Source organism: Carex rostrata, chromosome 28, assembly GCF_964058835.1.
Source record: "Carex rostrata chromosome 28, lpCarRost1.2, whole genome shotgun sequence".
Classification (NCBI taxonomy): domain Eukaryota; kingdom Viridiplantae; phylum Streptophyta; class Magnoliopsida; order Poales; family Cyperaceae; genus Carex; species Carex rostrata.
Genome location: NC_135945.1, coordinates 6,047,839 through 6,072,648, shown reverse-complemented (window position 1 = coordinate 6,072,648; position 24,810 = coordinate 6,047,839). Strand labels below are relative to the sequence as shown.

The 24,810-nt window shown below is 33.1% G+C and overlaps 3 protein-coding genes, 1 long non-coding RNA gene and 1 pseudogene across 6 annotated transcripts in view; 1 reads left to right on the top strand and 4 right to left on the bottom strand.

Moving 5' to 3' along the window:
- Nucleotides 1-489: 489 nt before the first annotated feature.
- LOC144545610 (uncharacterized) lies at nt 490-8,216 on the bottom strand. Its single transcript, XM_078294176.1, has 2 exons — nt 7,399-8,216; nt 490-1,156 (listed from the first exon to the last, which is right to left on the bottom strand). Exons 1-2 carry the CDS (start codon nt 8,197-8,199, stop codon nt 701-703), a joined length of 1,257 nt encoding a protein of 418 aa, XP_078150302.1. The 5' UTR covers nt 8,200-8,216; the 3' UTR covers nt 490-700.
- On the bottom strand, nt 1,242-2,077 carry LOC144545451 (uncharacterized). Its single transcript, XM_078294030.1, has 2 exons — nt 1,669-2,077; nt 1,242-1,267 (listed from the first exon to the last, which is right to left on the bottom strand). Exons 1-2 carry the CDS (start codon nt 2,060-2,062, stop codon nt 1,242-1,244), a joined length of 420 nt encoding a protein of 139 aa, XP_078150156.1. The 5' UTR covers nt 2,063-2,077.
- Nucleotides 6,650-15,235, bottom strand: LOC144545609 (uncharacterized). 2 transcript variants are annotated; one of them, XM_078294175.1, is made up of 2 exons: nt 14,453-15,235; nt 6,650-7,328 (listed from the first exon to the last, which is right to left on the bottom strand). In XM_078294175.1, exons 1-2 carry the CDS (start codon nt 15,225-15,227, stop codon nt 6,841-6,843), a joined length of 1,263 nt encoding a protein of 420 aa, XP_078150301.1. In that variant the 5' UTR covers nt 15,228-15,235; the 3' UTR covers nt 6,650-6,840. The 2 variants fall into 2 exon arrangements, with proteins under 2 accessions (XP_078150301.1, XP_078150300.1); XM_078294174.1 differs by lacking the exon at nt 6,650-7,328 and having other exon boundaries at nt 13,917-15,235.
- LOC144545615 (uncharacterized) overlaps nt 7,320-24,810 on the top strand; it is a 57,664-nt gene continuing 40,173 nt past the window's right edge. The window contains exons 1-2 of the long non-coding RNA XR_013508567.1: nt 7,320-7,428; nt 14,238-14,447. This is a non-coding gene — a long non-coding RNA (uncharacterized LOC144545615). The remainder of the gene's footprint in view (nt 7,429-14,237; nt 14,448-24,810) is intronic.
- LOC144545747 (caffeoylshikimate esterase pseudogene) lies at nt 18,730-20,116 on the bottom strand (annotated as a pseudogene). Its single transcript, XR_013508575.1, has one exon. The product of XR_013508575.1 is annotated as a caffeoylshikimate esterase pseudogene (transcript).

Sequence of the window (24,810 nt, the reverse complement as noted above, 5' to 3'; positions counted from 1 at the left end):
GCCAAGATTAAGCAAAAACAGTACTCATCCTCTTTTTTTTTTTTTAATTTTTTTCTTTTTGGAAAGAAGTGGCATACTATCACCCATTTCTGAGTTCTTACCAGAAACAGGAAAACCAAACATTTCATCATCTTAGGCGAAATAAGAGTCCCCCATCGGATCGATACCAGAAACCCCTCAAGTCAAAATCCTTTGTATCTGACTGTAGGTCTGTGGAATTCTTTTGTTAAATAGTTTGCCAACTATATTACTAGATGGGTCAGGTCTTACCAAACTTATCAGTCTGACATGACCCACCCTAGCAGTAGTCATAAATTTTGCAAGATATTACTTTAAGAACCCATATTGATTGATTAATGTAGGTAGAGCAAAGATATTTCAGTTGTAATTACTTGATCTATGTAATCTTTCATGAATAATACCAAATAGTTTTATGATCCTAATCCCACAACATGATTATGAAACCATGAAGACAATTCATAATTGCAATTTAAAGAGGATTTGTGCCTAATGAAGACAAGTATGATAAATCCAGAAAACAAGAATTAAAGCTCAGCAACCAACCCCTACTTCACATATCATTATAACATGGAGCTGACGAAAAACTAAAAAAAAAAAGACAGAAAAAAATCCTAACATGGTAAAATCTTAAAATGCAGTATCTAAACCTACAAAAGATTCAATTTGAGATACTCTAGAACTACTTATTAGCCCCAGTTTTACCAGCATAAGCATCTGCATATGCTTGGCTGAGCCTGGGAATATCATGCTCGAATGGCAGAACAAACTTCTCTAGAAAATCCTTCTCACTTGGCTGCATAAAAGAAACAAAAGCTTTATTTGCCATTGGAAGTCCTTTTGACATCAACAATTTTCGAACAATGCTCCTCGGAATCAACCGCTTCTCCAAGCTCAGACAGAGCAAAACTGGATTTCGGACCACACCAATCTTACCACAACCTGCTTCCTTCACCAGGAATTCTATTTTCCGTCCCAACAACTCCATTGACAGCTTAAACACCGTAGGAGCTTTACTCATCATATAGATGACCTCCTCCTGTGAAAGTCCCATACTTTTCAGAAACTCCATTTTGCGGCCCAACAACTCTTCCGATAATTGCAACACGTTAGGAGCTTTACTAATCACATAGGTGACCTCAACCTGTGAAAACCCCATACTTTTCAGGAGCTCTATTTTGCGGCCCAACAATTCCTTGGACAGCTTGAACACCATAGGAGCTTTACTCATGATATAGGTGACTTCCTCCTGTGAAAGTCCCATACGTTTCAAGTAATGTACCCTTGAATTTAGAATGTTTTTATTCAGGGAGCTAACAGTAATTAATGCATATACAAACTTCCGTGATGAACAGCTGAACCCCAATTCCTCAGCTCTCTTAACCATTACCTTCATAGCTTCAGGCCTTAATCCAATCAATCTAGAACCTGACTTAATCAACTGAACAATTTGGCAAACAGATAAACCACATTGGTTTTGAAGGACCGATAGGTTGGGCACAATAACCTTTTCCAAGCTACATTGAAGCATGCTCGGCCTCCTTTTGAGGACCACAGACATATTTTCTAACGACCCAAGAAACCTCATCCAGAAGTCAATCTTTGGCACAATATCGAAACAAAACAGATTAGGGCTGCGGGAAATGATACCAGAGATGTCTTCAATGGATAAGCCAATTTCTTGTAGCCTGGCCACATTAGGTCTCCAGTTCTTCTCCACATGGGAGAAAAGAAGGCGAGGGTCCCGGGACACGGCGTTTCTTATGTCGGATTCACTTATACCGATCTGTCTCAGGAAGCGGAGCACCGCATCGGGCTTATCAGGGGATTTGAGGTGTTGGATTACCTTCGATGCCCGCAGAGCTCCATCAGAAGGAAGGTCGTACGATTGGATGAGGTAGTCTACTGCAACGAAGTGGGGATCTGGAGGTGGCGATTGAGTTGCAGCGGTCGAGAGAAGGCGATAAAAGGAGGAGGTGAGGTTAGTGAGGGGAAGAGATGAACGGAGGCGAGGGAGTCTCGTCAAAAAGGGAAAGAGGTTCATAGTCTCGCTACTGTGTGTTGTTTGTGGTGAAAGTGACCAATTTTGACCTGAGTTGGATTTTCAAAGTTAATAGTCATAGAGACGCTCAGTCGCCAATCGGATCCTTGGTCCTTACTGGGCTTTGATGTTAAATTGTCGACGCTTATGGTTTCACATTAAATGAAAGTATTTTTATATTCATATTGATATTCAAATTTAAAAAAAAAAAATTACAGAATTTTTTTGTACTTATTAAATCATTCAAACTTTATTTTTGTTTGTATCCATTGTGATAACGCAATAACAAAACGAATAATATAATATCTAGAGTGTAATTCGGTGTCACCAAAAAAGGTGTAATTGAAATATTGGGTCCCTCCTCTAATGTAATATTTTATATTTATATATGATGTACATTATCTAATGATTACGTACAGATCGGATGAAAGTACATATTTATAATATTTAAGATTTGTCTTACTCAAACAATCATACTCTATTTTTATCATTAAAAAATAAATTATTTATACTTTACTCTTACACATTAAAATAACCAAAAACGAAACAAATAATGAAATAATAATAATATATATACAAATATATAATATCACAAAAAAATTATAATTTTTTATCTCATGAGTTTGAAATATATATGAATTAACTAAAATAACATAAAATATTGTATAAATCATTTTTTCATAAATTATCAATTAGAAAAAAATGTTATATAAATCAATTTTATTATAAATTAATAAATAAAAATATTATATAAAATGTTGCATGAATCAATCTAATAAAAAAAAAATTACATAGTTATACATACAAATAAAATAATTATCAATGATAATTTTATATTTATTAATTAATAGCTTTTATCTATATTCTTAATCAAAAAATATGTATTATATGTTTCTTATTATATATATATATAGGGTGCGGAGCTTGTCCGAAGCCCTTTGGACCATCTTTGTCCAAAGGGTGATAAGCACCGTGTGATGCTAATCAATTCATTCTGCAAATTAATTGGTCTTTAATGGAGTACAGTCTTTCTTTCCATTGTAATGTTTTCTCCATTACTTAAAAATGGAAGCTTCCATTATTATCTTAAATGTTATATATCGTACTAAGCAGGATGGAATGAATTGGTTTGTTTAGAAATGTAAAATTAAAAATAATATAGTATCTCGCATATATATATTACTAGTATCATATCCGTGCGTTGCGACGGAGACATATTATAAGAAACAAATATATTAATGAAAATAATAATTATCTAAAAATTAAAACACATGTTAATAAAAAATTTATATGATTATGTATTTTTAATTAACTTTAATCGTGATCTCTGATAACAATTTGATGATGTGATGATTCTTTATTTTTAAGTACCAATGATATCAAATAATAGCTCGATTCGAATCTAATATCAAATATCATACAACAATTCAATATCAACATATAATATGATATCAAAAAACATAAATAAAAAGTGTTATCGTGTGTATGTATAGGATACACACACACACACACATACACACATTGATATATTCTATATTGAAAATATATTCTAAATTGCCCACACCAATATGTATAGAAACAAAGAAAGAGAAGTAAGGAAATTAAAAAAAAATGATTTCCATTGTAATCTTTATAGAAACGAAGAAATAAGGAAACAATAAGTAAGAAAATGGAAGGCGGAGTCTTCTCAATTGAAGAGGAGAACTATGAAAATAAAAGAATAAGGAAACAAATAAATATATTGCTAAATTTCAGAATTTATTTAATTTTAATTGTAACGTATCGTGTGGCAGCACATGTGGTGGGTATGTTTTTAACTAAATTTAGACTTCTATACATAAAAGAGATGCATTTAATCAAAATAAGACAAATTATGTAATTGGAGAGCTGAGATCAAATCTGAAGTTTCATCTCGCAATCGTAGCCGTTGGCGGATCGGACAACCAACGTGCTTAATAATAGAATGGAGATATGCGAGATACTGTTAACATTTATTTAGGAAAGAGTAAAAAGGGAGAATTTTGAAATTAAAGCTAGCCGTTGTCTTTTTTGAAATACATGACAGTGGCTGTCATGGTTGCTATAAATGGAAATTAGTTACAATTACAACGAGGCCCCTCAAACATGGCCTATTTCAACATGTTGTGTGGTAAACTGGGAATCCTTATAAAAAACCAGAAAGACCGAATGATATGGGCCAAGACATGGTTACAGTGGTTTTCTGGCAAGATTCAACAAAAACAGTACTTATCTCTTCCTCTTCTTCTTCTTTTTATTCTTATTTTTATTTTTCTATTTTTATTTTTATTATTTTTATTTTTTTTTGGAAAGAAGTGGCATACTATCACCCATTCTGGAGTTCTTACCAGAAACAGGAAAACCAAACATTTCATCATCTTAGGCGAAAAAATTTCTAAGAGTCCGCTGTCAGATCGATACCAGAAACCCCTTAAGTCAAAATCCACTGTATCTGACTGTAGGTTTGTGGAATTCTTTTGTCAAATAGTTAGACAACTATAGTCTATATTACTAGTTGGGTCAGGTCTTACCAAACTTATCAGTGTCTGACTTGACCCAACCTAGCAGTAGCCATAAATTTTGCAAGATATTACCTATGAACCCATATGGATTGATTAAAGTAGGCAGAGCAAAGATATTTCAGTTGTAATTACTTGATCTATGTAATCTTTCATGAATAATACCCTTTCCGGATGCTTCGGATATTACCTATGAACCCATATGGTCTTACCAAACTTATCAGTGTCTGATGCTTCGGATAATCAAGGGTGACTCCCGGATGATATTCGGATCCGTCTCGTTATCCCCTTTCCAAAAAGTCATTATATGCGCAAATCCGACTTTCTTAGCAATAGTTATGGCTGTTTAAAGTTTTTTCGACAACTGAACTTTGGAAATTCATAACTAAATATAGAAAAATCCATATAAATTGAAATTTGTCTTAATTCTGTGTATTTTTGAATGCTCTACATGCTGGTATAATCATTTTTGCAATCAGAAAAGAAAAAAGGCACCAACAAAACAGTAACTTTCAGCACTCAAAAATAAATAATGGATTGGATAGTTATTGATTTTATCTTTTCAAATTTAACAATCAAGTTTGCAAATGTAATAAATGAAGATTTGAAGCAAATATATTCAAATAAAATTTTGGGCTTTTTTGCAAATTTAATTTTCGACATGGACTCCGACCGGCCAATTACCAGTTCAACAGTCTACTGTACCAACAAACATGTAGCACATGATCTGTTTGTTCTAATAAAAAATTAGAGGATTGACTTTCACTTTTTACTACCCAAAAAAAAAAAAAAAATAGAAAGTATTGATTTTGGTTGTGAGTTAAAAACACTAATCATGTATAGATATGCTATGTCAAGTGCTAAAACTGTATAAATGTAAGTTTAAACTTAACTAAACAAAATTTATACATATTTTTTAGTCAAATGTGAACCATATTAAATTTGATTTGTCAAGCAAGAATCTTGTATAAATTTGTTCTGGTTTATCATTATATAGTTATGTCATGCATGAATTATGTACAATTTTATTATCCTTCAATTAAATTGGGTCATAAATGAGTAATAATAATTTGTTATGTCACAAACTCGATTCAATTTCAATTAAGACATCAACATTGGTATCATGTTGCACATAGACTCCGGCACGACCGATAAATGTCCGACTGTCCGTGCTTCATAACAGGCTGGTAACCTAAACCATAAGGTAACAGTATCAATTGGGGTAAACAAAGAATACAGAGGTTGAGAGAAGATACAAGAGTCAAAATGAGGTCAAGATTATTTCTACATACAAGTTATTTATTAAAATTTACAATAACTTTAAACTGATTATAACTTGCAAAAACTCTTACCTGAGAGACCCACAATCACCTGAGAGATTATCCATGTACAGATCCAAGTTCAGTCTGGAAGACTCCCCCTTGTAAGATGTGAAGTAAAAAAACAAATAATTAAAAATAAGGCATGCACGGCCAATATTCAGCTTCAGTTTCACAGAACAGTATTCTTTGTAGTAGCCAGTAGAACCTCTGGTCTGGTACCAATATACCATAAAAGCTTACACTGGTGGACCTTCATTCTTGATTCGGAGGAAAACAACACTGAGTCCTTTATTTGCTTTATTTCTCTTCACTAATGCGTTGATTGAAATGATCCTCTAATAATCCTAATAATCACATCCCCCTGTCCATCGTGATTGGTACCAAAATACTGTTAATTACAGAATGATTAATACTGACACCTTTAATATCGATTATTCTCAGGAGTTGCAATGTGTTGTGGTCCTTGTTGACAGATATTAGCAGTTATTCATTCTACGGTATTTATTACGGATAATTGGGAATTTGGGTATCTTATTTTAACAAACTTAAAATGAAGTATTAATTGATCAGATCTGACCAAACTCGTGAGGTTGTTTGACAGGATTGTACATAATAATTCATATTGAGATACAAAATAATTTCACGGTTTTAATGGCACAACATCACTGAGAAAACATGAATATGGTTGCAATTGAAAGTGGGATTTCCTATCTAATGAAGACAAAGTATGATAAAATTGAGAAAACAAGAACTATATCTCAGCAAGCAGCCACAATTCCATATATCCTTACAAAATGGCATTGACAAAACATCCAAAGAAAAAAGAAAAGAATGGAAAAAGAAATTGAAAAACCTAACACTGTGAATTTTAGATGCAGTATGTAAATCTAAAAGAGAGCCAATTTGGGATACTCTGGAACTACTAAATAGCCCCCGTTTTATCAGCACAAGCATCTGCATATGCTTGGCCAAGCCCAGGAATAGCATGCTCATATGGTAGAACAAACTTCTCCAGAAAATTCTTCTCACTTGACTGCATAAAAGAAACAAAAGCTTTATTTGCCACTGGAAGTCCTTTTGACATCAAAAGCTTTCGAACTACACTCCTTGGAATCAGCCGCTTCTCCATATTGTATACAAGCAGACATGGATTTCGGACCACATCAATCTTACCACAACCGGCTTCCTTCATGAGAAACTCCATTTTCCGTCCCAACAACTCCATTGACAGCTTAAACACCGTAGGAGCTTTACTCATCATATAGATGACCTCCTCCTGTGAAAGTCCCAAACTTTTCAGAAACTCCATTTTGCGGCCCAACAATTCTTCCGATAATTGCAACATGTTAGGAGCTTTACTAATCATATAGGTGACCTCCTCCTGTGAAAACCCCATACTTTTCAGGAGCTCTATTTTGCGGCCCAACAACTCCTCCGATAATTTGAACAGCGTATGAGCTTGACTAATCACATAGGTGACCTCTTCCTGTGAAAGCCCCATACTTTTCAAGTAATGTACCCTTGAATTTAGAATGTTTTTATTCAGGGAGCTAACAGTAATTAATGCATATACAAACTTCCGTGATGAACAGCTGAACCCCAATTCCTCAGCTCTCTTAACCATTACCTTCATAGCTTCAGGCCTTAATCCAATCAATCTAGAACCTAACTTAATCAACTGAACAATTTGGCAAACAGATAAACCACATTGGTTTTGAAGGACCGATAGGTTAGGCACAATAACCTTTTCCAAGCTAGAATCAAGGATGACCGGCCCCTTTTTGAGGAGCACAGACATATTTTCTAACGACCCAAGAAACCTCATCCAGAAGTCAATCTTTGGCACAATATTGAAACAAAACATATTAGGCCTGCGGGAAATGATACCAGAGATGTCTTCAATGGATAAGCCGATTTCTTGTAGCTTGGCCACATTAGGTCTCCAGTTCTTCTCCACATGGGAGACAAGGATACGGGGCTCTCGGGACACGGCGGTCCTTATGTCAGATTCACTTATACCGATCTGTCTCAGCAAGCGGAGCACCGCATCGGGCTTATCAGGGGATTTGAGGTGTTGGATTACCTTCGATGCCCGCAGAGCTCCATCAGAAGGAAGCCCGTACGATTGGATGAGGTAGTCTACTGCAACGAAGTGGGGATCTGGAGGTGGCGATTGAGTTGCAGCGGTCGAGAGAAGGCGATAAAAGGAGGAGGTGAGGTTAGTAAGGGGAAGAGATGAACGGAGGCGAGGGAGTCTCGTTAAAAAGGGAAAGAGGTTCATAGTCTCGCTACTGTGTGTTGTTAGTGGTGAAAGGGTTTTGACCAATTTTGACCTGAGTTGGCTTTTCAAAGTTAATAGTCATAGAGACGCTCAGCCAGTCGCCAATCGGATCCTTGGTCCTTACTGGGCTTTGATGTCAAATTGTCGATGCTTATGGTTGGACATTAGATGAAAGTATTTTTATATTCATATTGATATTCAAATTAAAAAAAAAAATTACAGAATTTTTTTTGTACTTATTAAATCATTCAAACTTTTTTTTTTTTTTTTTGTATCCATTGTGGTAACGCAATAACAAAACGAATAATATAATGAGGAGGGATTCAATTACACTCTTTTTTTGTGATAACGGGTTACACTATGTATTTTCGAATTCTAAACAGTCGATTCAAACCGTTCAACATGATGAATATGTTAAAATGTACTTCAAAATCAAATTTTATATTTTTTTAATTATTATTACTATTTATTAAGATAGGTTAAAAATTCAATAGTCTGAATATAGCAATTTTGTTAAATACTTAATAAACAATAACAAAATTTCAAAAAAATATAAAATTTGATTTGCAAGCACATTTTAATATATCCATTATGTTGAATGATTTGGATCGACTATTTAAATTTTGAAAACTTTAAAAATCGATCTAGAGTGTAATTCGATGTCACCAAAAAATATGTAGTTGAAATATTGGATCCCTCCTCTAATATAATATTTTATATTTATATATGATGTACATTATCTAATGATTACGTACAGATCGGATGAAAGTATATATTTATAATATTTAAGATTTGTCTTACTCATACAATCATACTCTATTTTTATCATTAAAAAATAAATTATTTATACTTTACTCTTACACATTAAAATAACTAAAAATGAAACAAATAATGAAATAATAATAATATATATACAAATATATAATATCACAAAAAAAATTTATAATTTTTTATCTCATGAGTTTGAAATATATATGAATTAACTAAAATAACATAAAATATTGTATAAATCATTTTTTCAAAAATTATCAATTAGAAAAAAAATGTTATATAAATCAATTTTATTATAAATTAATAAATAAAAATATTATACAAAATGTTGCATGAATCAATCTAATAAAAAAAATTACATAGTTATATATACAAATAAAATAATTATCATTGATAATTTTATATTTATTAATTAATAGCTTTTATCTATATTCTTAATCAACAAATTGTAGGATTTCATGTGTATGCCTATGTGGTGAGAATTTAAATTTTTTCCTATCACCACTTGGCTCAATACACAAATGATGTTATTTATATGACAATAGCAAACAAGAAACTTCTTCATAGTTTAATTAAGCACCTATTGTGTACTAAATAAAAATAAATAAATTTATTCGTTTCTTATACAAGAGGAGATAATAATTTATACCTAAAGAGATTGTCAAATCTCTTGTTAGAGGGAAGTCGATTTCCCCTTCTAGATCTCTTGGAAACAACCTCTTCGATTGAAGCGCCTCTCCACCTCTTGGTTCACCTTGAACCTAAACAACAAACTAGCACATCTCTTAGATAGATGGATGTGAAGTTTAGAGCTTAGATCCAACCACCTAGCAATAAGAGATGAGAGATGAGAGCCTCCCTTCAAAGTTTCGGCCAAAGGGAAAGGAAAAACGTGGCTGCTCAAAGGGGCTGATTTTGGCAAGGGTTATAGGCAGAAAATTAGCATTTTTTTCTCCCTAATGAGCCCCCTTAAATAGGCAAGGGTTAGGGCAACCCTTTGTGTAAGGTTTGAATCAATTACACAAATGCCACTAGCCTTGTTTAGCCATCTCATGCTCTCTTTAATTTCATTTTATGGTTGGTTCAATAAATTAATTTATGAACAAATAATATTATTCATATTATTCTATTATACAATATTTATATTATTCTTATAATGTATTCAAACATTATACCAAATAATATTTGCATAACTTCATAAATTTATTTATGGTCTAAGCATGTCATATTATGACATTTTATTTTAGCATTTCATCACATGTATTTTATCTTATACATCATTATGAAATGTAAAATACTTGTTGTTTCTCTTCAGTTGGTGTGACCGTATAGATGATCTATGTCATCTTGGCAATAATATAAATCTTTATATTATTGACTATAAGAGGTTCTATCATTACATTATAGTTATCCAAATGACATAGTAATCATTTACTCAATCCACTAATTTTGTGTCTATCCTTGTCACATGATATTATGAATAATATGCAAAATAAGATCGTGTCATTTTTGCATTATATTCATTTTCTTGGTCTCTCAAGTGAATTATAATTATAACTACATTAGTTATATTACATGCGATATAATTCCACTTTACCAAGGGGCCCAGTAATATCATAACTCAAATTGAGGGACAATGATAATATTAACATATAGATTTCTCCCGCACAAGTTGTACACAACGAACTACTATTTCATTCCTATCATAAGATAATATTTAAATAACAATCACATTATATACTTCTCATGCGAAAAACCTACATATCTCATATCTAAGATTATAAAGACACAATGAAAACATTAATGACACAAAACACAATCCATATAATGTTCCATTCATTTAGGTCATGTTCAATATATAAAATGCACATTTTTATATATTAATGTAATTAAATGATAATCCTTTATCAACATTTATAGAACTTCAATGTACTTTAATCTACATGACAATCTTCCTCGGTAATTAATGTTCCTCCTTAATTACCACGATCGTGAACTTATTTAGTGATTAAATGTTTCTCATCTTAGAAGTTCTATGATTCAAGACCAAGAGCATCTTCTTGAATACTTCCAAAGATATAACATATAAATATCAAGGAACAAGAATAATAATATTCGTAATAAAATTATGAACAACACATAAATTATTATTAAAAGATAACTTTCAAAACACACATCCTTCACAAATATGTATTATATGTTTCTTATTTGTATATCTCTATTCTTATATTATGCACGTAGTTGTCCTGATCCGCCAACAACTCAGATTGAAAGATAAATTTTCGAATTGAATATCAACCCTCCAATCACATAAGTTGTCATCTTTTGATTCAATATATCTATTTTATGTATAAAAGTCTAAATTTAATTAAAAACATAGTTGCCACACAGACTACTACATGATTTGTCACATTAGAATTGAATGAATCCCATGCAAAATGTTTACTTATTTCTCCTTACAACTATCTTTGATTCATGCAATCAAATTATTTCTTTATTTCTCCATTTTCTCCGTTTTATTTCTCCTCTTCCTCTATAGTTTCGAAAATGAAAATAGAAACAATCATACATTTTTTATTTGGAGAGAAAATGAAAAATATTTAAAACTTTCGAGTAGATTATTTTCATCCTATGGTGAGCAAGTATTTTATTGAAAATTTCATATCAGTGTCATCCTTAGAATAAGACAACTTCTACAAAAAAAAATTGAGGAGAAATTAATTGCGCCTTGGTATAAATTATGGGATATTACAACTAAAAGCAAAAATTCATACACATATATTCAAGTTTTGCTTACCGCCCCGCAAGTTTTTCTAGAACCTAGCTTGCCAGTATATATATGCATATCTAAATCCTGATCACTCTATATAAGTTGGCTAAATGTACCTCCTTTTATTTAGAAATTGTATTTTTTACAGATTCCTAGATATGCAAAAGCTTTTGTTTTGAGTTATAAAATATATTTTTTTTAAGAAAAAGAAAAGAGAAATATCAGTGAATTGTTTGCAAAATGTTCTTCTCGTCATAGAAATCTGGCTATAGATATGTATCGCAAAATTTTTTTCGTACTAATTATTACGTACATTTTTATTTTTTTAGGCCTATATATCGGAATAATGGATTTCGATATTTGGTGAAGCAATATGCAAATTCATGTATGTACTTCATTGAAAGGTTGAGATGGATATACACTTTCTGCTGCATGAGAGTATTAATAGGCTTCGTCAAAAGTTTTTGCTACATTGAAAGGTTCAATTCCATAAAATTGAATGAATCCCTATACTCCTACATGGTTTGTCATATTAAATTGAATGAATTTCTAGCGATCCGTTTTCTTATTTCTCCTTACAATTATCTTTATTGTTGCAATCAAATTAGTTTCATATTTCTCCATTTTCTCCGTTTCATTTCTTCTCTTCCTCTATAATTTCGAAAATGAAAATAGAAACAATCATATCTTTCTGGATTTTGTTTAGAGCTACTGTATCTCTGTGAATAGATGAATAACAAATCTTGTGTTGATGGAAACAATCATACATTTCTAATTTGGAGAGAAAATGAAGAATATCTAGAAATTTTGTGTAGAGAAATGATATGTTAGAAATTTCCATGTTAAAATAATTTACATCAATAATATACATGTAAAGAAAATTCTTTCTTGAATCATTTAATTAAATCTTTTCAAATTTTGTTTCTTTACAGATCGTTTCTCCTCTAAATCGTTTAATGATCTGTCTTTCTTGTGAAAAAAAATTAGATATTAAATCGCAATGATATTTCATTTTTTTTTTCATGTTATATTTGACGTTTTTTGTTTTTCATTTGTTGTTGTTTTCTTTATTGTTATTTATTATTTGAATTTATGTTTTCTTCATTTGTGTCTTTTATTTTTATTTAAATATATTTATTTTTATTTTGTGTGAATGTCAAATAAAAAGATCTCTTCGTATTATATTCAATCTTATAATACGTCTCATTGCAACGCACGAGCACGATACTAGTATATATATATGCGAGATACTATTAACATTTATTTAGGAAAGAGTAAAAAGGGAGAATTTTGAAATTAAAGCTAGCCGTTGTCTTTTTTGAAATACATGACAGTGGCTGTCATGGTTGCTATAAATGGAAATTAGTTACAATTACAACGAGGCCCCTCAAACATGGCCTATTTCAACATGTTGTGTGGTAAACTGGTAATCCTTATAAAAAACCAGAAAGACCGAATGATATGGGCCAAGACATGGTTACAGTGGTTTTCTGGCAAGATTCAACAAAAACAGTACTTATCTCTTCCTCTTCCTCTTCTTCTTCTTCTTTTTATTCTTATTTTTATTTTTTTAATTTTTGGAAAGAAGTGGCATACTATCACCCATTCTGGAGTTCTTACCAGAAACAGGAAAACCAAACATTTCATCATCTTAGGCGAAAAAATTTCTAAGAGTCCCCCGTCAGATCGATACCAGAAACCCCTTAAGTCAAAATCCACTGTATCTGACTGTAGGTTTGTGGAATTCTTTTGTCAAATAGTTAGACAACTATATTACTAGTTGGGTCAGGTCTTACCAAACTTATCAGTGTCTGACTTGACCCAACCTAGCAGTAGCCATAAATTTTGCAAGATATTACCTATGAACCCATATGGATTGATTAAAGTAGGTAGAGCAAAGATATTTCAGTTGTAATTACTTGATCTATGTAATCTTTCATGAATAATACCAAATAGTTCTATGATCCTAATCCCACAACATGATTAAGAAACCATGAAGACAATTCACAATTGCAATTTAAAGAGGATTTGTGCCTAATGAAGACAAGTATGATAAATCCAGAAAACAAGAATTAGAGCTCCACAATCAAGCACAATTTCACATATCATTATAACACAGAGCTGACAAAAAACGAAAACAAAAATAAAAAAACCCTAACATTATAGAATCTAAAATGCAGTATCATAACCTACAAAAGATTCAATTTTGGATACTCTAGAACTACTTATTAGCCCCAGTTTTACCAGCACAAGCATTTGCATATGCTTGGCCGAGCCCGGGAATATCATGCTCAAATGGCAGAACAAACTTCTCCAGAAAATCCTTCTCACTTGGCTTAATAAAAGAAACAAAAGCTTTACTTGCCATTGGATGTCCTTTCGACATCAACATCTTTCGAACAATGCTCCTCGGAATAAGCCGCTTCTGCATGTGGCATCCAAGCAGAGCTGGGTTGCACACGACATCAATCTTACCACAACCCAATTCATTCATCAGGAACTCCATTTTGTGGCCCAACAACTCCTCCGATAAATGCAACACTGTAGGAAATTTACCGATCACACACGTGACATCCTCCTGTGAAAGCCCCATACTTTTCAGGAGCTCTATTTTGCGGCTCAACAACTCCTCCGATAATTGCAACACGTTAGGAGTTTTACCAATCACACGGGCGATATCCTCCTGTGAAAGCCCCATACTTTTCAAGTAACTTATCCTTGAATTTAGAGTGCTTTTATTCACATTAGCAACAGTAATTAATGCAAACACAAACATTTGTGATGAACAGCTGATCCCCAATTCCTCAGCACTCTTAGCTTTTATCTTTATAGTTTCTGGCTTTGATGAGATCAGTCTAGGTGCCAACTTAATCAATTGAACGATTTGACGAACAGATAAACCACATTGGTTTTGAAGGAATGATAGGTTGGGCACAATAACCTTTTCCAAGTTAGAATTAAGCAGTGACGGTCCTTTTTTGAGGAGCACAGACATATTTTCTAATGGGCCAAGAGTTTGCATCCAGAAGTCAATCTTTCGCGAAATTATTGACAGAAACACAAGAGGGCAGTGGGAAATGATACCAGAGATGTCTTCAATGGATAAGCCGATTTCTTGTAGCTTGGCCACATTAGGTCTCCAGTTCTTCTCCACATGGGAGACAAGGATACGGGGCTCTCGGGACACGGCGGTCCTTATGTCAGATTCACTTATACCGATCTGTCTCAGAAAGCGGAGCACCGCATCGGGCTTATCAGGGGATTTGAGGTGCTGGATCCGCTTGGATGCCCGCAGAGCTCCGTCAGAAGGAAGCCCGCATGATTGGATGAGGTAGTCTACTGCAACGAAGTGGGGATTTGGAGGTGGGGTTCGAGGAGTAGCAGCGGTGGAGAGAAGGCGGTAAAAGGAGGATGTGAGATTAGTAAGGGGAAGAGATGAACGGAGGCGAGGGAGTCTCCTCAGAAATGATATCGCCGCTATACTCATAGTCACAGGCTCACAGAACGTAGTGAGCAAAGAGTGAAAAGGGTTTTCGTTGCTTTGTTCAACGGAGCCAATAGGAGGATGTAGTGTTTGGCAAATGGGTACCATGGGCCGGGTTTGGGTAAACCCGTGGCGGGCAACGGGTACGGATAGAACGGGTACTTGGGTAGAAAAGCACGGGTAGACGGATTTTTTTTTTTTCAAAAACTCTATCCTACCCATTTCATATCCATACCGGTCTCGGGTTCTCGGGCTGGGTGGTCCGGATAGGGTCCGGTCCTTTTTTTTTTTTTTTTTTCTACTTTTTGTTTTTTTGTTTTTTGTTTTGTTTTTTGTTTTTTTTTTTACAGTGTCGTACGAATATTATTACGTGTTTATAATTCGACTTTTAAAATATGAATAGTTCAATATCAAATAGTGTATATATATATACATAAAATTATCAAGTCACATCTTTGTAATTTCTAAATAAATAAAATTTGTAACTTATATATAAAAATTATTCGTGCGAAAATTTGTATATTTATTCAGCTAAGTACAAATCTATTTTTTTTATTTCTTTACATGAGTTATTTTATTTTATTTTCAAATTCTCATTCTAATTATATAGTTTCATAATTTATTTATATCTCGAAATTTTTAGTTTACATTTTAAATTGATAATATATTTTCTAAACGTTCATTTATTTTTAATAGGTTAAATCAATTACTAATTATTTTAAAAGAATGTTGCTTAAATCAATTACTTTAAATTGCATAAATGTAATTAATATATGTATAATATAATCAATTAGGTTTTTGTACAATTATATAATATAATATAATTATACAAAAAGCTAAATTACTCTGTATACAAACTAAAAAATTCTACAATTAATAATTATACTACAAAAACCTAAATTATACTAAACAAAATACCGATCGTTATACGTCTACCGTCGAACGAAAACTTAAACTGAGTTTTTGAGACACTAAATGACTTTTTTTGAAATTCTGATGCTTCAGATAATCAAGGGTGACTCCCGGGTGATATTCGGATCCGTCTCGTTATCCTCTTTCCGAAAAGTCGTTATACGTGCAAATCCGACTTTCCTAGCAAAAGTTATGGCTGTTTAAAGTTTTTTCGACAGCTGAACTTTGGAAATTCATAACTAAATATAGAAAAATCCAAATAAATTGAAATTTGTCTCAATTCTGTGTATTTTTGAATGCTCTACATGCTAGTATAATCATTTTTGCAATCAGAAAAAAAAGGCACCAACAAAACAGTAACTTTCAGCACTCAAAAATAAAATAATGGATTGGATAGTTATTGATTTTTTCTTTTCAAATTTAACAATCAAGTTTGCAAATGTAATAAATGAAGATTTGAAGCAAATATATTCAAATAAAATTTTGGGCTTTTTTGCAAATTTAATTTTCGACATGGACTCCGACCGGCCAATTACCAGTTCAACAGTCTACTGTACCAACAAACATGTAGCACATGATCTGTTTGTTCTAATAAAAAATTAGAGGATTGACTTTCACTTTTTACTACCCAAAAAAAAAAAAAAAATAGAAAGTATTGATTTTGGTTGTGAGTTAAAAACACTAATCATGTATAGATATGCTATGTCAAGTGTTAAAACTGTATAAATGTAAGTTTAAACTTAACTAAACAAAATTTATACATATTTTTTAGTCAAATGTGAACCATATTAAATTTGATTTGTCAAGCAAGAATCTTGTATAAATTTGTTCTGGTTTATCATTATATAGTTATGTCATGCATGAATTATGTACAATTTTATTATCCTTCAATTAAATTGGGTCATAAATGAGTAATAATAATTTGTTATGTCACAAACTCGATTCAATTTCAATTAAGACATCAACATTGGTATCATGTTGCACATAGACTCCGGCACGACTGATAAATGTCCGACTGTCCGTGCTTCATAGCAGGCTGGTAACCTAAACCATAAGGTAACAGTATCAATTGGGGTAAACAAAGAATACAGAGGTTGAGAGAAGATACAAGAGTCAAAATGAGGCCAAGATTATTTCTACATACAAGTTCTATATTAAAATTCACAATAACTTTATTCTAATTATAACTTTCAAAAACTCTTACCTGAGAGACCCACAATCACCTGAGAGATTATCCATGTACAGATCCAGGTTCAGTCTGGAAGATTCGCCCTTGTAAGACGTGAAGTAAAAAAACAAATAATTAAAAATAAGGCATGCACGGCCAGTATTCAGTTTCAGTTTGACAGAACAGTATTATTTGTAGTAGCCAGTAGAACCTCTGGTACCAATATACCTATATACCATACAGAGCTTACACTGGTGAACCTTCATTCTTGATTCGGAGGAAAAATACTGTGAGTCCTTTATTTGCATGGGGAAATTGGTTATTTGTCACTCCAAAACCTTCAAATTTGAAAAATGTCATCCAATCTTTGAAATTGTAAAAATGTCACTCTAAACTACATTAATTTCTAATTTACCACTCCAAATGATTAATGACGAAAATATCCTTCTCCTCTTCTTCTCCTGCCATGACTTTACGATAAATTTATAAATAATAATCTAACTGCAGACTATCAGGTGCAGAATTTCTCCTGCCATGGCAGAAATGACTATTATTTGGTTCCATTGCAGCTTTGTACACGTAATTACAAAAGCCTGCGCCACAAAAGATTTTGCAGGTGCATTACTGCGTATGATATCTTAACTCTTGCGTGACGGACATGTCTGGTGCCTATTCAAAGATAGCGCAGAGGGTCAGTATTATTTGTCCTTTGATGTTCGTGCAGAATGTATTTGAACGGTTAAGATTTTCCGAAAGCATGCAAAAGTTGAGGTGTCTCAGAGGATTTGAATTCGGTGACTGCGGTGTGCCACAGTGAATCAAGTGCATCGGCCTCCGGCTACGGGGTTTATAAACACAGGAGAAGAAGAGGAGGTAGGAGAAAAAGAAGAGGAGAAGGGCATTTTCGTCATTAATTATTTGGAGTGGCAAAATTAGGAATTAATGAAGTTTAGAGTGGCATTTTTACAATTTCAAAATTTGAGATGACATTTTTCAAATTTGAAGGTTTTGGAGTGGCAAATAATCAATTTTCCCTATTTGCATTATTTCTCTTCACTAATGCGTTGATTGAAATGATCCTCTAATTATCATGATTGACAGCTAAATAACAAATATGAGAAGGCGCCCATAAGGAAATCAAGGTGCATCGGACAGAAACCTTCTAATATTTGCACAAAAGTATTGGTTAATGCTAATGTTACCGATTCATATTCTGGTGATTGGTGAATTACTGAATTGTTTTCAGGTGACTCAGTTGTAAAAGATTTCGTAAAAAGAAAATAATAAAACTAACGGAACCGGTACAGCAGTCAGCATTACAACTCCAAGATGGAATCTCAAGTTTTCAATCTCTGTTTTCCAATTGCATATTCCCTCATTTACTGCCAAAAGATGTAAAGAAATAAAACACGCATGACTCATGTGCCCGCATTAAATGCTGTGTTTTTACCGTCTAAAGAACGTACAAAGCAATAAATTATACCAAACCTTTTATTTTCCTTAGAAAATTCAAGAGTACTTATATCCGCGACCAACTTATTTAATGTAACGGCCATAAACTATTAAAATTTAAAAATAACAATGAATCTATTTAACTGATCCTCCACAGTCCTTATTATTATTATTTTTTTTTTGCGGAAACCAATCTTTATTTGCTACTCACCGGAGACAGACACTTTGGCCACCCCAATTTCATCAGCCTTGACGGTTTTTGTTATTCCGCATCCGTACCGCTTCACACGCTCATCGATCCATTCCCTCATATCTGCTAAAACCTTCGTGCTGTTCTCCTCGGATTCGCCTTGTATCAGCGAGTGGTAGAAACCGTCGTACAGAATCAGGCTCTTATCTTTACTCTTCGCCTTTTCATACAACATTTTTGACCCCTCAGGTGCCGTGATTCCATCGGCCGTACCATGCACAGCCAAGAATGGCACGGTAACGGTCGTGAAGCTGGTTTGCAAATAATCAGTGACACGTGCGATTTCCCGCATTGTACCAACACGAGGTGCGCCGATGTACCGTCTTGGATTGGCAAGCATGATGCGGAGCTTCTCAGGGTCACGGATTGAATTCGTAACCATCTTCTTGTCGGGCATCGCTTGCCACGTTTCGGCAATTCCCAACAACAAACCGAACACAAACAGTCTCACTTTAGACGGCTTCATGTCTTCTGGAATGATGAAAAGCGGGGCCGAGAGAATCACACCTGTCCACACATCAGGCGGGGACCGTAAGTACATCATCATAGTTGCAGCCCCACCCATTGACTCACCGAACAAAAAGGCCGGTAAATCAGCATACACCGAGTCTTTGCGCACCGAGAGGAAGAAAGACAGTGAAGCACCAGCTGCGGCCTCAAAGTCGCCTATGTAACCTTGGATGCCATCGGATCTGCCGTGACCTAGAAGGTCGGCACAATATGCGGCATACCCCCACGTGGCATATGCTATGGCCGTGGTCTGAAATAACCAACCGGTGTCAGAGCCGTAGCCGTGGGTCATGAAAACAACACCTTTGATCGGGACATCTTCACCTGTTTCCCGATCAATTGGGTGGAAGGAATGAGTGAAGATGCGACCGTAAGAGGATTGATAGAAAGATTCATGGTGTTTTATGCCTTGAGAAGCGTAGAACTCGGCCTCCGGTTGATCGCCCCAGAAAAATCGCGGTGGAGGTACAGGCGAGACCATTTTCTTCTTTTTTTATCTAAGAGAGGCCTTCAAACAATAGAAATTAAATTGCAATTCCGGAGTTGATGAACAATGGCGTGTTACTGTGTTAGGTGGCGATTCTCATTGCTTGTGTAAGAGGCGATGTGAGGAAAGGGTGAACGGCTTTTGTTTATAAAGAAATGGAAAAAGTTCAGTAGCTGCTAGTGCTACTGGAGAAAAAAAAGGGTCAGGTTTTAATATATATATATATATATATATATATATATTTTGATTTAATATATTTTTTTTTGCACCCAACCATGTTTGTTATTAGGGAGAATTTCATGTATAGTCTTCCAAAACTTCGAAATTAAGTACTTTCTCTTCTAAAATTCATCATGTCATATTTATTCTTATAAATTTCAATTGCAAAAACTCATGAATTTATCTATTTTATTGTTTTTTCTATTAAAACTCATAATTTTTTTTTTATAAAGAATGCAGTATACCCTTGATTAAAAAGTTCAAAAAATGTCAGTATTTTAATTGGTCAGTTTCCGACGATAAATGATTCATTTCTCCACCTTTGATTCAAACACAGTGACATTTAGGTAAATGACACACTTGTATATGTGTTATAAGTAAAGAAATGGAGAATTTGTCCTTGAAAATCGATCAATTAGAAAACTGGCATTTGTTTTAAACATGGTACATATTGTTTTATCTTTTTATAAAAGGTAAATAGATAGTTTATAAATTTAAAATGAGTTATAATAGAAAATACAATAAAATTGATAAATCTGTAATTTTTGAAATTTTAGAAGGGTGAATTGATATGATGAATTTTAGGAGTAGATATATAATTTCAAAGCTTTTTAGGGTTATACATGAAATTCCCCCTATTTACTAATTGCAAATTGATTAAGATAATTATCATTGAAAAGGATATATAATAATTGATTAATACGGAGGCTAAGTCATATGATTTGATCAAGTCCCGACCGTTATTAATGTATGATTACAAAATCGAACAATAATATTAATTGTGCAATATTTGTATTTAACATGAATATCACTCATACCTGGAACCAACATAAAACATTTTCTTTAAAACTTGCTAACAGTAAAAAATGAGACTAATCCTATCCATGCCTTGTTTGGGCATCTTTTTTATGTTTTTTTTCAAATTCAAATAATGGCACTGTTAGGTTGTTCACATGGCAATTGCTGAGTAACTGCCAATAATAAATTTTGATGGGCCTGTTTGACAAGGTAGGGAATAATAAAAGAATAGATTTTTGCTGAGTAACTGCCAATAATAAATTTTGATGGCCTGTTTGACAAGGTAGGGTAGGGAATAGTAAAAGAATAGAGGAATTGTGAAATTGAAAATTGATTATTTTTTAGTGCGTTTTAAACGTGTTTGGTGAATTTAATAATTGAGATAGTGGAAGTAAATATTCACTAAAATATAAGAATTGTTGAAAATGACTCTTTTGATCTTTGTTGAGTTTTGTTAAAGCACCGCTGGATCATTCTCTTCATTTTGTACATGAAAAAATTGATGAATACAAATTAAATAAAATGCACTGAATTGTACTTAAATAAACTGCATATTCAAGAAAATAATGAATATAATCCAAGTAAACATTAAATAGTAAACAAAGTTCTTAAAATAAAAATGAATTTAATGAAAAATTACAAATTTAATTCCTACGACTTCTTCTATTTTGCATTACAAATTTAGTTCCTGCATCAGTAGATAATATCTCTATAATGTGTCGGCAAGGTAATATCTTCATCGTTTTTTTAGGAATCAGACAGAAGCTGTCAGATGTTTCTATTGATCATCAACCAAGTACAAAATTACACTTTCAACTAGAGTGCCATAATTAACAAGCTATCATCACAGTACTTGAAATAAGGATGTACAAAGCCATAACAATGACGCTTTTCGCAAGAGAAAAAACACATTTATGACAGTACTCCATCGCAAAAAGTACTGTCACAAATGAAAAAAGTAGAACAATGACGGTACTCCGTCGCGAAAAGTGTCTCATTCTTGTGAACATTACAGAAAAAGGCACAAGATGAGAAACAACAAACTGATAGTATTGATGGATGTGTGCTATGCGTCTCTTGGACTGCTTACAGTTTTACCAACAAGATGTAAAAACTGATAGTACTGATAGGAATGTGCTATGCATCTCTTGGACACCTTCAGATTTACTAGCAAGTAGCAACCAGCAAACTGGTAGTATCGATGGGTTTGTGCTATGCATCTCTTGTTACCAACAACTAGGAGATGTAAAACTGATAAACAATAGTACACCGCAAGATATGCTAAACTGATAAACAAATTCGCCTTGTATCCAGTACTTCAGTTTAAAGTAGACTTCCAAAAAAAAAAAAATCTACTGTTTTCTCCTTAAGTAAATTAAAAATAATAATGAATACTTAAAACAATATTTACTATTATGTATTTATAAGATAAATTAGTTACTTTCTTTGTTTTTGTATATTTAGTAATAAGGTTAATAGGAACAATTTGAAGAGAATTTGTTCTGTATTTTGGCAATTTTGTCATTTTATCAAATGAATGTAACGATTTTCTGATGTAAAAAATCATTAAATATTGTGGTGAAGAACATTAGAAGAAAAATCTAAAAGTGAAGTACCATATCGAAACTCCAAAAAAGAAAAGGGAAAATTTCTAGCATACCCATTCAAACTTTCAAAATAGCCAATATCTCCATGAATACAACATAATATCCAATATCCCCATATAAACATAACTTTTTTTCTTATATCCCCACTCATTTATTTTATCTTTCATTTAATTATTTAAAAAATTATATTGATCACAATATCCTCCACTTCTCTTCTCTTTCTTTTATTTTTTGAAAATATCGGCAGCAGCTGCCAATATATAAGATTAATATTAAACGAAGTCAGTTGTTGAACAACATTACATCGGTTAACAGAAAAATTAAGTTACACATCTCAGTAACCACAATTGCATTTGCATGGTAATCTAGTTCTGATAAAAGGTTTGTTCCCATCAATCTATGATAGCCCACATTGCAGAACTTCAACCAGAGTCGTCCTCATCTACAATCCAATCAGCAAGCATCCTTGACGTTATTGTCTTTCTAGAGAAAACTACATCGTTCTTTCTCTTCCAAATGTTCCAACAAGCACATACAAAGAGAATCATCCCTTGTTTTTTTTAGGACTCCACGTCTCTGCGTACCTTCAAAAGAGTTGAACCAAACCTCTGATACTGTTTGACCTGGCAACAGAATTCTATAGCCATGCTTAACAGAAATTTCACACCATACTTCAATCGCCGCAGGACACAGAAACATTACGGGTTTTCAGTAAAAAAAAAAAAAACAGAGAGAGAATTGTGACTAAGAATCTAAGTAAGAAGCTGAGAAGCCTTTGGGTCCGTAAAAGAGAAGGGGAATAGAAGGAGAGGGTATTGTGGTCAATGTAATTTTTAAAATAATTAATAAAAGATAAAATAAATAAATGGGGATAGAAGAAAAAAAGTTAAGTTTGTATGAGGATATTGGATATTGTGTTGTATTCATGGGAAAATTGGCTATTTTGAAAGTTTGAATGGGTACGTTGGAAATTTTCCCAAAAAAAAATGCGGCCAAACAAAATGAATTCAGATATTACTGACAAAATTGTGGGTCAGGTTTTAGGATCCAAATGTCACTGGTTTGTGGAAAAATATCATTTTGAGTAGGGTGAATTTCTCTTCAGGTCACTAAACTTTGTCTAGCTTGCGTCATGAATTAGTCATTTAAATTTGATTTGTTCCTTCATAGCTACTAAACTTTTGAATTTGTCTTAATCAAGTCACCTCATATTTCCATTTAAATATTAACGGAATATTCTCATTCCATCCAAAATATAACATAATATGTTAATTTCATCAAAATACTAACGTAAAAGTTTAGTGATCAGTTCGTGACAAAGAACAAAGTTTAGTGATCTTCAACGAAATTTACCCTATATATATATCTTTTGTGATCATCTTTTATAAATTTTTTGACTATTTCTTAAATAAAACATGCTCTCAGTCGCATCGCTGTCATCATTATTACTACTCAAGAGAGATTACAACTAGTTATTTAGTGACTTGATGTCAACGATATTGTTGATGTAAGTCACTAAATTCAAAGTTTTTAGTGATAAACCATCGATGGTTTATCAAAACCTTGTTTTTGTTGTTTCTTAAGATTAAGGCAAATGACAAATGGGAACTAAGCAAAAGACAAATGGGGGTAAGATTAAGGCCAATTAGGCTGAAGTTGATAACAGCAAATAAATTGATGCTAGTAATAGCTTTATACAAATGAATTGATTGAGTAGATCTCGAGATATGCCTTGAATTAAACAAAATAAAATTAATGCACCTCCGATCGATCTGCCTTGAATTATTAATTTCTTCCATGTGAGAGCTTGAAGTACTTCTTGTATCTCGGATCTTTTTCCTTTTTTGAAATCTAGATCTAACTCGTTACTGGTCTCTGTTTGGTGGTAGAGTGTACACCTCCAGTAAAACACAATGTAACCATACATTTATTATCCTTATTAATTAATTTGATTGAAGGGTAGGTGTGCGTGTCCCATCAAATACATAAGGGGTGCAATAATAAACAAACATCCCAGATTAATTCCAGCCAGATCAAATATTCAATCCGGTGCTAATGCATAGAAACTATATGGGGCCGTTTTGAGATTCGTGCCAGGTTAAACGAAGGGTACTGCTCTTTTGGTTTGCAAGTCAATACATACATAACATTTATATTTGAACAGTAGAACTATGATATTTTTA